Source organism: Xiphias gladius, chromosome 11, assembly GCF_016859285.1.
Source record: "Xiphias gladius isolate SHS-SW01 ecotype Sanya breed wild chromosome 11, ASM1685928v1, whole genome shotgun sequence".
In the NCBI taxonomy this organism is placed as follows: Eukaryota; Metazoa; Chordata; class Actinopteri; order Istiophoriformes; family Xiphiidae; genus Xiphias; species Xiphias gladius.
The window spans coordinates 22871901-22886205 of record NC_053410.1 but is presented as its reverse complement, the minus strand read 5'-3'; the positions used below and the strand labels follow the sequence as shown (position 1 = coordinate 22886205).

The window sequence follows — 14305 nt, the reverse complement described above, 5'->3', positions numbered from 1 at the left end:
AAACATATCTCAAAGAACATTTTACAGATACTGTTTGGTTAAAAATGTAAAAAAAAATATATAAAAAGATGCTTTAATCGATTGGAATCTGCATTGTGATGCTGATTACAAATTTATGGCGGCACAGTGGTGAATGGGTTAGCACTGTCAAAGAAAAGTGTAATTGCGTTCTCTGTAAATATGGCCAAACCTGTCGTTGCTGTTGCGTGTGCCTCCATAGGATTCGTGGCTGTACCATCTGTCTGTGGCAGCAGGCACCACGGTGGGTCAAGTTGGCACAGAGTTCGAACAACTGGTGGGAAAACTTTTCCAGTTGGACGGAGATCCAAGTGAGTATTTCTTTATTTTAATATTTCTTTTTCCATAAAAGGTGTGTCTTTTTCTGTAGTTATTTTTCCTCTTGTGTGAAGCACATGGTTTGTCATTCATTCATGTGACACATTCTTATTACTGCTTGTCTGTCTCTCTGTCTTCTTTCAGACTCTCAGATCTGGAGACATCCCATGCTGTGTTTCAGTAAAGAGGCTCTGTCGTCTCCTCTCACCACCCTGCCCTCACAGGCCCTGCAGACAGAAGCTGTTAAACTCTTCAAGGTAAACACAAGCATACATACATAAATACATTGCATTGGTATGAAATTTTATCCAGAAAAACTGTTAGAATTTAATTTGTACAACTGTAATAAATCACAGATTCCTGTAAAATTTATCTTAAACAATGTTTGAATCTTATATCACAAGTACAGACTATCTCTCTTCCAGCGTCTGTCTCAATGTATCATCTCTCCTCAGACTTGTCAGCTTTTCATCAATGTGGCCATCGACGCCCCGGCTATCGACTACCATGTCTCACTGGCCCAGAGTGCCTTGCAGGTGTGCCTGGCCCACCCAGAGCTTCAGAACGAGTTATTTTGCCAGCTCATCAAGCAGACCCGCAAGAGGCAGCCACACGGCCATCCAGGACCCCTGCAGGTTTGCATTCTCACCACACGGTGTCAGCAGTAGCTCATGTTATTTACTGGAAACGATGACATTTGGAATAGCAAGTACAGATCAGAATCATCAGCTTGGAACCTAGATCAGATCTTTCATTTCTTTCTTTTTGAAACATTTCAGTCTATGTGACCAGTCATAACTGTTACTTCAAAACTGCACGTTATCAGCGTGAATACAAAAAGGGCTTTTATAGACAAAGACCAAGCCCTCAAAAGTTCTCAGAAAAGGGATTCACTTCTAGACCAGGAACTCTTTGTCCACCATCATGTAGCCATGTGATCCTCCATACCCATTAACCAGATATACCAATAATACCGGCAGTCATATCACCAACAGAGGGCAGCAATTGAAGTTGAGCGTTCAGCAATACCTGTTAGTTTCAAAAAAGATGTAAAGTTCCAAAGTGTGATTATGTCTCAGCCAACCATAGGATGTAAAGACAACAGAATGAGTCATAAAAAAATCCAGCAGCTCCTTTGCAATTCTGTACATGAACCTTCTCAATGTAGCTGATTAACAGGATCAAAACCGGTTATTGCCGTGGCAAATTGTTTGCAGGTAAAACATTACGCAACAAGGAGAAGCTGCGGTTTTCAGTCTGTCTCTCACATGCTGCACTAGCACTACGGATTCTCTGTCTCATATGTGTCACACTTTGTAAAGAATGTGTTGGGTACCACTGTGTGTTGTTTTTCATTCTTCAGGGCTGGCAGTTTCTTGCCTTGTGTGTTGGACTGTTTCTGCCTCAGCATCCTTTCCTCTGGCTGCTCCAGGTTCACCTCAAAAGACATGGAGACTCCAGGTGACAATGAAAACGCTCAGCCAGAACACTGACATAAAGACCCAAGGCAAATGGTTCATGGAACAAACTCCATAACTCCAGGTCTTCATTCTCCAGGAGTTATTTTTCTTAAAACAAGCCTGCCAAAATCCACCAAAAAAGTTCCATTAATTTTCTGGACAGATAATTGTTTTTCTTTTTTTTACATTAAATCTGTCATGAGTCAATGAATAGAGGTATAGTAATCTGCGGTCAGGTTCTGGCATAGTGAAAAAAGGGATGTCTTACAAGCAAGAAAAAAGCTTTACACTAAACCAATTGCTAAACTGCCCTTTTACACTCAGTGTAACAATTAAATAACAGATTCTTGCTGTGCATATATTTGAATACACTCGGTGGCTAATTCCATCACTTCCCCCAAGAATATACTGGAGGGTAAATCCACTTAAACTCAGTTTAGATTAGTTTTTGTGAAGTATAGTTCATTATGTACTGACACAATGATTATGGTTGTAATTTAAATCTGCATCAAATAAGGGGCACTCCAGATTTTACACATGAAGGTCGGTTTACCCGTCACAGAGAGTCCTCCTAAGCTGGCCAAAACACTCTGGAGGACCTTTGTCAAATCTAAGAACATATCCTTGACATTGTCATTTGGGTTGTCTCAAAATTTTTGGTGAATTTTAACAGAATGGCTGAGTTCCAAATTGAAGGCGTGGAGCTTGAGAGATGTGGTTATTTACCAGTCAGGGAGGCCTAACTAAAGATGCTTTTTGAGCATTGTGGGATAAGTGGATCCAGTATCTTTACAGCTTGACCCATACTAGGGACTATAAGTCAGGATATCTTTGCCTCTGCTGCTTCAGTTCAACTGTTTTTTAAAATCTGTGTCCTGTGAGTCCCCGAACCTTATGGAAGTACAATATTAAACCACTGAAGAGTCTTTGAAGTAAATACAGCATAAATTAACATTCATCTTCAACATATATTAGCATAAAAATATGTATATGGTGATCACTAACTTGATTTATCATGATTATTTAGTGAACACAGGAATACCGTTCACATTTATTTTCATAATTTCATTTCTAAATGTTAGTTGTTGTGAATGTTGAAAAAGTTTGAAGGTACATTGAGTAAATTCCGATTACATACTTGTACATGATTTACATGCCACTTATGTACCACTGTATCATTATCTCCCTGTTGTCCTCAGGACCGAGGTGGGTAAGTATGCAATCTACTGCCAGCGGTCCATGGAGCGGACCCAGCAGAAGGGTGAGAGGCAGGCCAGGCCATCCCGTATGGAGATCCTGTCTATCCTGTTGAGGAATCCCTATCATCACTCGCTGCCATTCAGCGTCCCTGTTCACTTCCTCAACAACACCTACCAGGTTATGATAATACATCGCACAGGAAGAGAGATAATGAAATAACATAGTGATGTCTGAAAAGCTAGCTAGCTTCATGCTAATAGTTTGAATCCTGCTGATACATTCTCACATCATAGCCTGAAGTCACACACAGTTTACACGTATCCAACAGTTCACTGGAAAGAGTCGGTGCACATGTCATGCACATGCTCACTCTACTGCCTCACTGCTCCACCCCACCATCTTCCTGTGCACTCCAGGTTTCTCCTGGGTGGGAGTTTGTTTTTGTCACTCCCTGATTCCTGTCTCCAGGTATATGTTTGCAGGAAGGGATGAGAGACACCTACCTAGTAGCGGCTCTGGACTCACACGGATACAGAAACCTGTTTCACGACTTCCCCGGCTAAAATGTTATAATAAAGAAAATATTGCTGCATCTATCTCTTTTAGTTTCCAATTTTTAAAAGTGCTTCAAATTTAGAGAATGAGGAAAAATGAACATCACAGAAACATATATACAGTACATTACAGTTATCAGTTTTCAGATATATTGTTACAGGTGGTCTCTTTAGTCCAAAATGTGTTGATGACCACACTAAGTATTTACAAGATCTATTATTGATCCAGTCCAGTAATGATGATAATCACAATCATAAGTATTAGTGAGAGAGTATATATCCATAAAAGTTGTAACATTTTTAGCCATGATACCGGCCTGACTTTATGGATGGCGATGTTAGTGGGACCACCACTTTGGGCCAGACTGAAATGTCTCTACAACCGTTGGGTGGATTGCTGTCAAATTTTGTGTAAACATTCATCCAGGGGATGTATCCGAATGACTTTGCTTATCCCCTGACTTTTCCTCTAGTGCCACCATGAGGCTGACTTGTTTGTTTTTTAGTGAAATGTCTCAACAACTGTTGGATGGACTGCCTTGGTATTTGGTACAGACAACACCCTCTGGATGAATTGTAATAATTTTGTTGATTCCTAAACTTTTCTTCTAGCACCATCATCAGGTCAAAACTTAATTTGTCCAATACTTGGGTTTTTGACCAAATACCTACAAAACTAATGACATTCCCATCAGCCTCAATGGTAATTTGGGTTTAGTGCTAAGTTAGCATGCTAACATTTTAAGATAAAATAGTAGTATCAGCTCCATGGAAAAGATGACTTACACCGTCCATCTACAGAAAGATAAGGGTGAAAAATACTCTATATAGTATTTTTTCACAGGAAGCAGACACTGATCATTTTCTGACATTAGGCTATAATGCTAAACGTCCTATAGTGTTCTATACCTATGTATCTGCATCTGATGTTTGTTGACCTCATTTTAGCCCTCATGTTTTTTTTCCTAAATGTCTGTATGTTAAATTTAAAATGCTACTAAAAAAATTGAAATTAAGAAGAAAGACGAAATAGCAAACATGGTAAACATTGCCACTGCTAAACATTAGCATGTTAGCATTGTCACTGCATGTTAGTATGCTGATTTTGCTCATAAAACCACTGTGCTTCACGTTCAGCCTCACAAAGCTGCTAATATGACTGAGCCTTACTCTTGTTAGATGCATAAAAGTGTATCAGTCTACAATCTGACAGTCTCTGCATGGATGTGGTATATTATATGCTGGAAAAAATAATTTAGAACTGGGGAATTTCATATGAAAACCAAAGCTGAACAATAAAGTGTTTTGGTTTAGAATTTTTAAGCACATTTTGCCATCAGCTATCAATGAGCTGTCAATATGTCAGCAAACAGATTTTTGTCATTAAGTAGTTAGAAAATTCACGATACTTTCTTATACATTTAGAGTTAGTCAGTCTAAACATCAAAGCTCCTCAAAACCAAGATGATTGAATATCCCTTTCCATAGGTGGTGAGTTTCGATGCGTCAACCACAGTGGACGAGTTCCAGTGTCGCCTCAACCAGGACACTGGAATGAGAAAAACTGGGCTATCTGGTTTCAGCTTGTATACCGATGATCCTACTGGACGAGAGCTGGAACACTGCCTGCAAGGAGGCATCAAGGTGCGTCTTAAATTCATGTGATGATTACTTTTTGAAGGTAGGAAGTATTACTTCATTCGTAACGCTCATCACAACTCTGTCTTCTTCATATCTTCTGCAGGTTTGTGACATTATCTCCAAATGGGAGCAGGCGTGTAAGGAGCAGCACACTGGCAAGTCTGAAAACACCAGGACTGTACGCCTCACCTACAAGAACAGGTAGAGAAGAACCCACCCGGCCCTGTTGCTGCAAATCCCAATAGATTTACACAAGTTTATTTTAACACCAGGTATTACTCTTTATATTAAACCAGGACATGGTTACATAGTGTCAAAACATTTCACATATTAGCTACACATTATAGCAGACAGGAGATTAGCGAGCATTCAGACTATCATCAGGATTTGCTCCCCCGTCTACTGAGAGCACCACAAGTGGAAATAGGCTCACTGTAAAGGAATGAATGAATGTAGTAGTAGAGTATGAGAATGAGTTATCGTCTGGCTTATGAGGTTCTTTGCATTAAAAAAAAAAGGAGTTTGGTTGATGGCCAATATCTTACAGAGAGACTGTCAGAACTGTAAAATTCCAAGGCTACAAATTTCCTCAGGTGGTCAGTGAATATCTGGGAATTTTGATAATGGTTCACTTGACAGGAATTCAGTAGAATGTGTTTCATTCATCAGTTCATTGATTCTAAAACATGTGAATGCAATGCTAAAATATTTCCACTGCCATACAGTCCAATGGAATTATAACCCTAACAAACCTTGGAAGTATTGTTCAGTCCATCTGAGACTATTTTTCCCAACTACAGTTCTCTGTCCTAACTACTCTCTACTTCCCTTTGTTTCTGTTTTTCTTTTATCATCTTTTATCTCTTCCTTTCCTTTCCCAGGCTGTACTTCTCACTCCAGGTCAGGGGGGAGTCAGAGAGGGAGAGGTTGCTGCTGGCTTATCAGACCAATGAAGCCATTGTAGCGGGACACTTTCCTGTCAACAAGGAACTGGCTCTGGAGATGGCTGCCCTGCTGGCCCAGGTCTGGACGTAAAATGGATTTGTGTTTTTCACTTCTTACATTTTTGATTATCATGTAAATTACGTATTTTATATCATGGGTTTTAATGGATGAAGCTCTGGGTTGTATAATACACAGTCTAGTGGATAGTTTCATTTCAACAGCACATTGCCATTTCTAATGCACTTATTCACTCTCTGTTTAAAGGAAAAATATTCCATGTATTGCTGTTTGAGAAACCAGACACTACCTTACAAACCAGTAGAATATAAGACTCACATCTTTGTGTTTATGTTCAGGTGGAGTTTGGGGATTTTGAGCGTCCCTTCTCTGCTCCTGGATCAGCCCAGACCAAGTCTAAACAAACCTTAAAACAGGTTCTGGAAAGATTATACCCCAAACACTACCGCAGAACCACATCTGAGGAGCAGCTAAGGTACCGGAACACACTGAAAACTGGCTCACTCAACACACTCACATTTCCTACTCTCATGTGAATATATCTATTTAGTTAGTTGGCTATCTATTTTAGATACAGTCCAGACCACAAGGATTTGGAGAGTTCAACTTTTTTTTTTTTTACCACGGTCTCTGAGCTTCAGCACATTCAATCAGAAACGAAACAATCGATACTACATTAACGTACCAAATCTCAGCTTTAATTCGAGTGGGTTAACGTCAGTATAGAAAGAACTGTGTGGGAGATAGAGCCCTTTAAAGACATAGTGCCCTAATTTTAGGGGTTCAAATGTAATTGGACACTATTGAATGTTTCTTGGACAACTGTGTGTTGTTCCAATGTTAGTTCACACCCTGAATAAGTTCACACATGGCTCAGAGCTGACTGAGAGTTTATAGTTGCCATTTAGACTGAGTTGGAGTTGTCTGTCATTATGAGGAGGGATGAGATGACAATGTAAGTGAAAAAGATAATAATAAGGCTAAAAAAAACCAAAAAAACAGACAAAATCTATCAGAAAGAAATCAGAGGTAATTGGTTTGCCAAAATCAGCATTTGGGTACACTCTAAAAAAAAGCAGGTGCGTACAGGAAAACTAGAAAATGGCAAACAAGCTGGTAGGACGAGGTCACAGAAAGTCCAGAAAGCTCTCCAGGATATAGGCGGATTTGTTTCCTTGTCAGTGATCAAGAGAAGACTTGACTGTAACCACAGAGGATTCATCCCAAGATGCAAATCACTGGTAAACCACAAAAACAGAAAGGCCAGGCTGCAGTTCACAAAAACACACAAAAAGAAACCGGTAGAGTTCTGGAACAAATTTCTATGAACTGATGAAACAAAAATTAACCTCTGTGAAAACGATGGAAAGGCTTGGAGAAAAAATGAACAGCTCATGACCAAAGCCACCACCTCATCTGTCAAATATGGCAGTGCCTCTGTTTTGGCTCGGGCATGTACGTCTGCCAGTGGAAGTGGCACACTGGCATTTATTGATGATTTCACTGCTGAGAGAAGCAACAGGATGAATAAAGAGGTATACAGGAGCAAACTGTGAGCTCAGATTCAGCCAAATGACTCAGAAGACAACATTTCATCAATCAGCAGGACAATGATCCTAAACATACGGCCAAAGCAACCAAAGAGCTTTTCAGGGTTGAAGAGCTGGAGCGTCCTCGACTGGCCGAGTCAATCTCCTGATCTCAGTCTGACTGGGCAGCATTTTGTCGTCGCGGTTGAAGAGCAGACTAAAGGCAGAGAGACGCCACAACAAGCAAGAGCTGAAGGTGGCTACAGTGAAGCTCTGGGAGAACATCACCAGGGAGGATACAAAGTGTCTGCTGATGTCTGTTGGTCAAAGACTTCAGGCAGTCATTGACTGCAAAGAATTTTTTCACAAAATATTAAATATGATGATTTGAATAAAAGCTGAGATTTGGAACGTTAATGATTGAATGAGCTGAAGCTCAGAGCCTGAAGAACAAAAAAATGTTTAACTGTCCAGTTACTTGAGGTTGAAACTGTATTGTCTCTCTTTTGTATGTTAACTCAGTTATACTGTCACAAACTGTTGTCGAAGTCATAAACTGTATGTTTCTATCACAGGAAGTTGCTCCCTGGAAGTTAACCCCTTAATTTCCGGTCATCATCCTCAGCATACAATAACTCTTATCAGCTTTTGTATCATTCGTACAATTAATCCTGTCCAATCAGATCTCTGTGGAAATTTTTTTTTTTTAAGGTAAATTTAATTAGTACAAAGGAGGTCTAAAAAATGTAGGAAAACTGAGGAATCAATAACTAAAAGTTGAGCTATTGAGGAATGAGCAATCAGTCATTAGGAAATGAACAATCAATCATGAGCAGATTAAATATGTCAGAAGCCAAAATCAAATGTAAATATAGTAAAAATGCTTTAAATGTAACAAAGAAGTAAATATCTTCCAGTCAATTTCAAATGTAATAAAAGGCATAGTCAAAATATCACATTATGCTTTTCAAATCAATGGAGAATACAGTCTCAAACCAAGTAGAGTGGAACAAGAGGAAAAGGTAAAATATCACAAGTCTTGATTAAAAAAAAAAAAAGAAAAAGCATTCGTCAAGCATGAGCAAACAGAATCTGAACATTCATCAGCAGATTAAAAGAATTTATCAAACATGAATATGTTCTCAGTGGGAAAATAGCTAAGTCTCAGAGTATAAATCCAGCAGGAGGAAAGTTACAGTCAGTCTCAGACCAATCTTGGATGCACAGAGTTTCCTGCAATTATCAAAGAAGCGCCAAACTATGAATATGCATGGCTTTTTTTGGACCTGTGTGTCATTGCATGATAGATTGTGGTATTGTTCATCCACCCTCCCCCCTCTCAGGCAACTGCTGCAGCGTCTCTCTGCCCGCTGGGCCTCGCTCAGAGGTCGAAGTTCATCTGAGTGCGTCAGGATCTACCTGACTGTTGCCAGGAAGTGGCCTTTCTTTGGCGCCAAACTATTTGAAGCAGAGGTAAGTGTGTGTGTGTGTGTGTGTGTGTGTCTGTGTGTGTGTGTGTGTGTTTGTGTTTATGTATGTGAACTGTAATTTCTTGTAAATTTTAAGTTGTTTTATCATCAGCCCAGATATTACACAATGTTACAAAGTATTTATTATATGTGCTCATATTAAAAACATGACACAGTGTTGAACAAATAAAGATATAAACATATAAACTCAATAAACACTTGGTATACACAAAAGAAATGGAAGAGAAGAAAGGATTAGAAACCTCTGCACAGTGTAGGTGTTTCTAATATTTCATCCACTCGGCTCTTAACACGAGCTAACAAAATACCAGACAGTGCAAGTCATTACAATAACCAAAAGATTGAATTCATAACTCACTGACTCAGTGTCAATAAAAACTGACTGTACATGGTTTCCTTTTTTTTTTTTTTAGTCTCAGGTAAAACATGCTGTGTTGTCACAGCTGTGACTGTGATGTGTAAACAAGCTGTAGGTTGACTTTCACTTGTGTAAAGTCAACACATTTTTAATAAACTATATATCTGGTTCATGTGTCTCCATGATGAAAATGAATTATGAGATTGATCTCATTCCCCGTTTCTTTCTCTGTTTGTAGTCCATTACTCCCTCTCCGGAGCAGGGTGTGCGTGTTTGGCTGGCAGTGCATGAGGATGGTATCAGTATTCTGGAGCACAACTCTATTGTAAGTGTCTCTGATGCAAAATCGTGACCTTGGAGATAGACATTTCTGTGTGGTCTATGCAGTCCAAAATGACTTGTTTCTATAATGTAGCTTAATTAACACAGTATGACTCACTTTACATGACATTTTAAATGCAAGTCACATTAGTTGGATGATGTGGAAACTTAAATCTCAAAACCAGATAACTTAAGCTTGCTGCTACTTGCTGACACAGATGAGGTCATGTAAGAAGATGTAAACAAGAATAAATGGGTGAAAGCAAAATATGCTTTAAAGTGCTGTCAAAAACTCCACAATCATTTTCTTCGTACAGTGTTTTCTGTCTCTTTATCAGAACATATTCATAAAACAAATATCTGTCGATGTGTGCGTTCAGAAACCGCTGGTGTCCCACCCCTACAAGAACCCGATGACGTTTGGAGGCTGCAAACAGGACTTCATGCTGGTGGTGGGACAGAGCATTGGTACCAACGCCAGCAAAGACAAACCCTCAGAGAAACATCTGTTTGCTATGGACACCTCCAAGGTTAGTGAGAGCTCTACACCTGCATCAGGTTTAACGTGAGTCTAGCTGTCTAGGTGGAGTTTATCACAGTATCACAATTCAAAAGTAGAGTAGACGTGAAGAGGAGTTTATCAATATCGGGTATGTAGGAGGAGTCATTTCATCCACATGGTACATAATGGTTTCGGTAGTTTCATTGCATCTTTGTTGTAGAACTGATCAAAAATGCTGTTCACCTTTATTTTTGTGCTATATTCCTAAGGTACAACATAGCATGCATGACATGTAATTATAATGGTGGCTATAACTGAATTATCCAAGAAAAACACTGAATACCTGGAATCAGATTAGGTGAGATTTGTCCAACATTTTTTGAAAACTCGTCACAAGCAAATCCAATTCAAAAGAAGCAAAACATGAATACATTCAAATATAACACAATATTATAACAAATCCTTTGGAGTATATTTTAAAGCAGAAGGTAGAGCAGGAAATATCCCTCCAGCAAAGAGAAGTTGAAAATAATCATTTGTGAAGAACGTATCATCCATGCCCAGGAGGATCAAATCTGTCATCAAAAATTAAACCGGACATACAAAATATTAAAACAATAAAAGAATTAAATCTCACTAATGAAGGGTCTACTTACTTTTGTTGATGTTGGTTCTTTAATATTGGCCTTTTGGGTATAGTTTGATTTAATTATAGTTTAATTGTCTTCATTCAACTTGGATTTTGGCTAAAAACAAATACAGTTCTCTTAAGTGGAGAAGATTTGTAATTACTTAACATTTAATGATATTGAACAGGGGTGTACTTAGTTTTGTTATACACTGTATGTACACACATCTCTTAGCCTAGCACCAACACCACAACAGCAAACATTTAATTCCTGGTTAACTGCACATTACCCAATCTATCTAGTTAACAGTTTGACAGATTGATCAACAAACGAATCCTGACGCTGACATGCCTCTTGTTTCGTCAACAGATCAGGGAAATCACCCTCCTCATCTCCACTTACATCAACAGTGCTCATCAGCAGAAGGCCGTCACCCACCACCTCTCTGCCCCGGCTCTGATGGTGGCCCAGCCCGTCAGCCTGAAGAGCAAAGAGCTGAGGAGCAAATCCCCACCAGCGCTGGGACGCCCCAGCAAGGCCCCTACGCTGCTGTGACGACATGACAATATAACGCCTTGATCGCTCTGAGAAATACACACTTTGTTGAGCTGCCTTTTATTTAAATTTAAAAATGAAGGACTTCTTCCCTGCTCCAGTGGGACTTATTCCATTGTCATACCGTACTTCTGTATTATCATTCACATCCTGTATATTTGTCTCAGTGGTCCGGATTAATTTCTGGTATGTGGAATGGTCAGTTCTCTGCCTACCGGAAGTGACAAATACTGTCTCCATCCACACTGTGTGTGTGTGTGTCTGTGTGTGTGTGTGTGTCTGTGTGTGTGTGTGTGTGTGTGTGTGTGTGTGTGTGTGTGTGTGTGTTTGTGTGTGTGTATACACACACATAGAGAGAGACAGCAGCTGAGGTTTCAGCAGTTCAATATCATCATACAGGATTATTGGGAGTTGATGCCCTTCAATTTTAAGCAGTTCACCTTCTGAAAGGTTACTTTTTGCCTTTCTCAGAGAAAACATTATGAGATTTGGGCTTTTGGGCTTGAACTGGAGCTTTGAGCTTTATACGGAGGTACAAGGGTGTCTAGGAACATATGAGAAGTTTTGCTTTAACATCCTCCAGGGACCTTTTTACTCTCCCTGATGAGTGTGTTGCTTTTATGGTCTGACTGCACAGAAAAAGGTCGACAGCATTTATTGACGGACCGAGATAGCATTCTGAAATGTCTCATTAATCTGTGCTGTCTGGTACAGTTCCTTTGGTAAAGATGCCATTTCAAGTTCATATTTATATCCCCAACTTCAAAAATATTGCATAGTCATACACCATATAGAAGAGGTGATGATTCTTTATGAAGAAATAATTTAGAGGGTATTTTTGTATCTTTTTTGCCTTGCTGTAGGGCACAGTATCTCTACCGGGAACTACAACTCTTACAGTGTTAGATATTGATTTAGAATGGAGGACACTGAACAGTATGATGAAAGCAGGAGGCAAAAACAAGTAACCAGCTGCAGCTGAAGAAAACAGAAAACAAAAGAGCTGAAACCAACTGCAGTGAAAATGCAATTGCTCAGTGTCCTGTCTGCAATGACACAGATGTGAGTGATGTAGAATGGATGAGTTGTTTGTGTTGAGAAAGACTGAACCTTATAAGAGGAAACCAGTTTGAGTGCTGTGTGCTCTTAGTTACTGAACAGCCAGAAGAGCTGTGAAACTTTAATCGCGTACAAACACTCCAAGCCTCTCTGGTGCAGTTAGGGACCAAAATCACCATGAAGCTTCCACATCATTTGGGGAAGTGGTTACGTGAGAGAAGAGAACTAAAGCCTGCATTTAAGTACACCCATTTAGAGGAAATGGAAGGAGGACAGTGTATGGTTGCTGAAGGAGCTAAAGAGAACTAACAAGTTTCCTCTTCCGTTTATTACCTGGCCCAGAATATGAAGATATTTTAATGGAGAAGCAGGATCAGAGATAGTGACCCATTTAACTTAAAGATAAACTGGAAAAACAGGACATTTTTTGTGTAAGGTACTTTTAAAAAATGATTTTCCCCTCCCAGTATTGTCCTACACCTGTATACAGCGAGAACTGTCAGGTATTATATTTATTTGTCATATGAAATACATTGTATTTAAATCATCCTTGGAATAAGTTTTATGATTATTGTACAAGTGTAATGCTTGAATAAACCTAACTACAGCAAACAAGTAACTGGTTTGTTAACTGTCTGCTCTTTTATTCATTCAGATAATCAACCATGTCCCCTGGGAAGCCATCCAAATCCATAGAAACTATAACATTCAGACATTTTTTTCGCCTACTTCACAGTCCCTCTCCTGCTCTTTGCCACAAAACTGCCCTCCAGCCTCCTCGCTCCTCATTGGTGCAAACGCGCCTGACATGCTGATACCTGCAGCAGGTGCCTGAGGGCCGCTGACACACCCTCATTCCTGTAGTCTTTCACAGACGAGAGTGTGTGTGTGTGTGTGTGTGGGGGGGGGGGATGTTATATGACACCTAACCTCCCTGAACCAGTTAGAGATATGCCTTTGTCCCCGTGTCGCTATGGAGACGAAGTTGGGGAGGGCTCAGGGGGGAGAAAAAAACTGGGTGAGGCAAAAGGGAACTAAGACATAACAGATAAATGATTGATGACAGTACTCTGTCGGCTCATGATCTGCATTCACGAAACTGTAGGAATGGAGAAGAGTCCACATATTCGTGTTTACAGATGAAATGTATTGCTGATATGTACTTTCAAAATAAACGTAAAGATGGTAGATTGCCTTAACTGCCAGTTATGAAACTGTTACCAAATGTTTTTGTCATTGTGTGGCCTTTCTGTCACTTGAAAAAGAAACTGGACCTTTGGTGCGACTCCACTGCGGCATAAAGTTTAAACAAGGACTGTCTCCTGAGGCGAGGTGCTGCCTTCAGGCACACAAGACACCAAACACTGAGATCATGTTTTGACAGCACAGCAGAAGGAATTTTTACTTCCGCAGTTTCACCTGAATTTTCCGAACAGTGCAACATTGCAAAAAGTGTTCCCAGTTTGTTGTGCAACAAATTTGCCGCCTCACGCTCTTTTTCTCCTTGTTCACTTAGACGATTTCTGCCGCTTTAGCTATGACTTTTTGCCTGACTTGCGAATAAAGGCTCCTGCCGTGTTGGTTTAACGTCCCTTTAAACTCAAGCCTTTCTCAGTATCTGTTATGTACATACTGCGTGTGTTCTTTTCGGAGTGAGCCAGAACTTGACTTACAGGTTGAACAAGATGCCAGAGACTCACACTCAGAG

The 14305-nt window shown here is 39.9% G+C and overlaps 1 protein-coding gene across 3 annotated transcripts in view; it reads left to right on the top strand.

Moving 5' to 3' along the window:
• Nucleotides 1–13190, top strand: part of plekhh2 (pleckstrin homology domain containing, family H (with MyTH4 domain) member 2) — a 34278-nt gene extending 21088 nt beyond the window's left edge. For all 3 annotated transcript variants that reach the window (XM_040139865.1, XM_040139864.1, XM_040139866.1), the window contains 13 exons: nucleotides 221–329; nucleotides 481–593; nucleotides 792–971; nucleotides 1700–1797; nucleotides 2996–3173; nucleotides 5039–5194; nucleotides 5295–5392; nucleotides 6073–6214; nucleotides 6493–6629; nucleotides 9027–9156; nucleotides 9770–9856; nucleotides 10233–10382; nucleotides 11353–13190. In XM_040139865.1, the coding sequence (XP_039995799.1) occupies nucleotides 221–329; nucleotides 481–593; nucleotides 792–971; nucleotides 1700–1797; nucleotides 2996–3173; nucleotides 5039–5194; nucleotides 5295–5392; nucleotides 6073–6214; nucleotides 6493–6629; nucleotides 9027–9156; nucleotides 9770–9856; nucleotides 10233–10382; nucleotides 11353–11538 (1764 nt within the window). In that variant the 3' untranslated portion in view covers nucleotides 11539–13190. The remainder of the gene's footprint in view (nucleotides 1–220; nucleotides 330–480; nucleotides 594–791; nucleotides 972–1699; nucleotides 1798–2995; nucleotides 3174–5038; nucleotides 5195–5294; nucleotides 5393–6072; nucleotides 6215–6492; nucleotides 6630–9026; nucleotides 9157–9769; nucleotides 9857–10232; nucleotides 10383–11352) is intronic.
• The last annotated feature ends 1115 nt before the right edge of the window (nucleotides 13191–14305 follow it).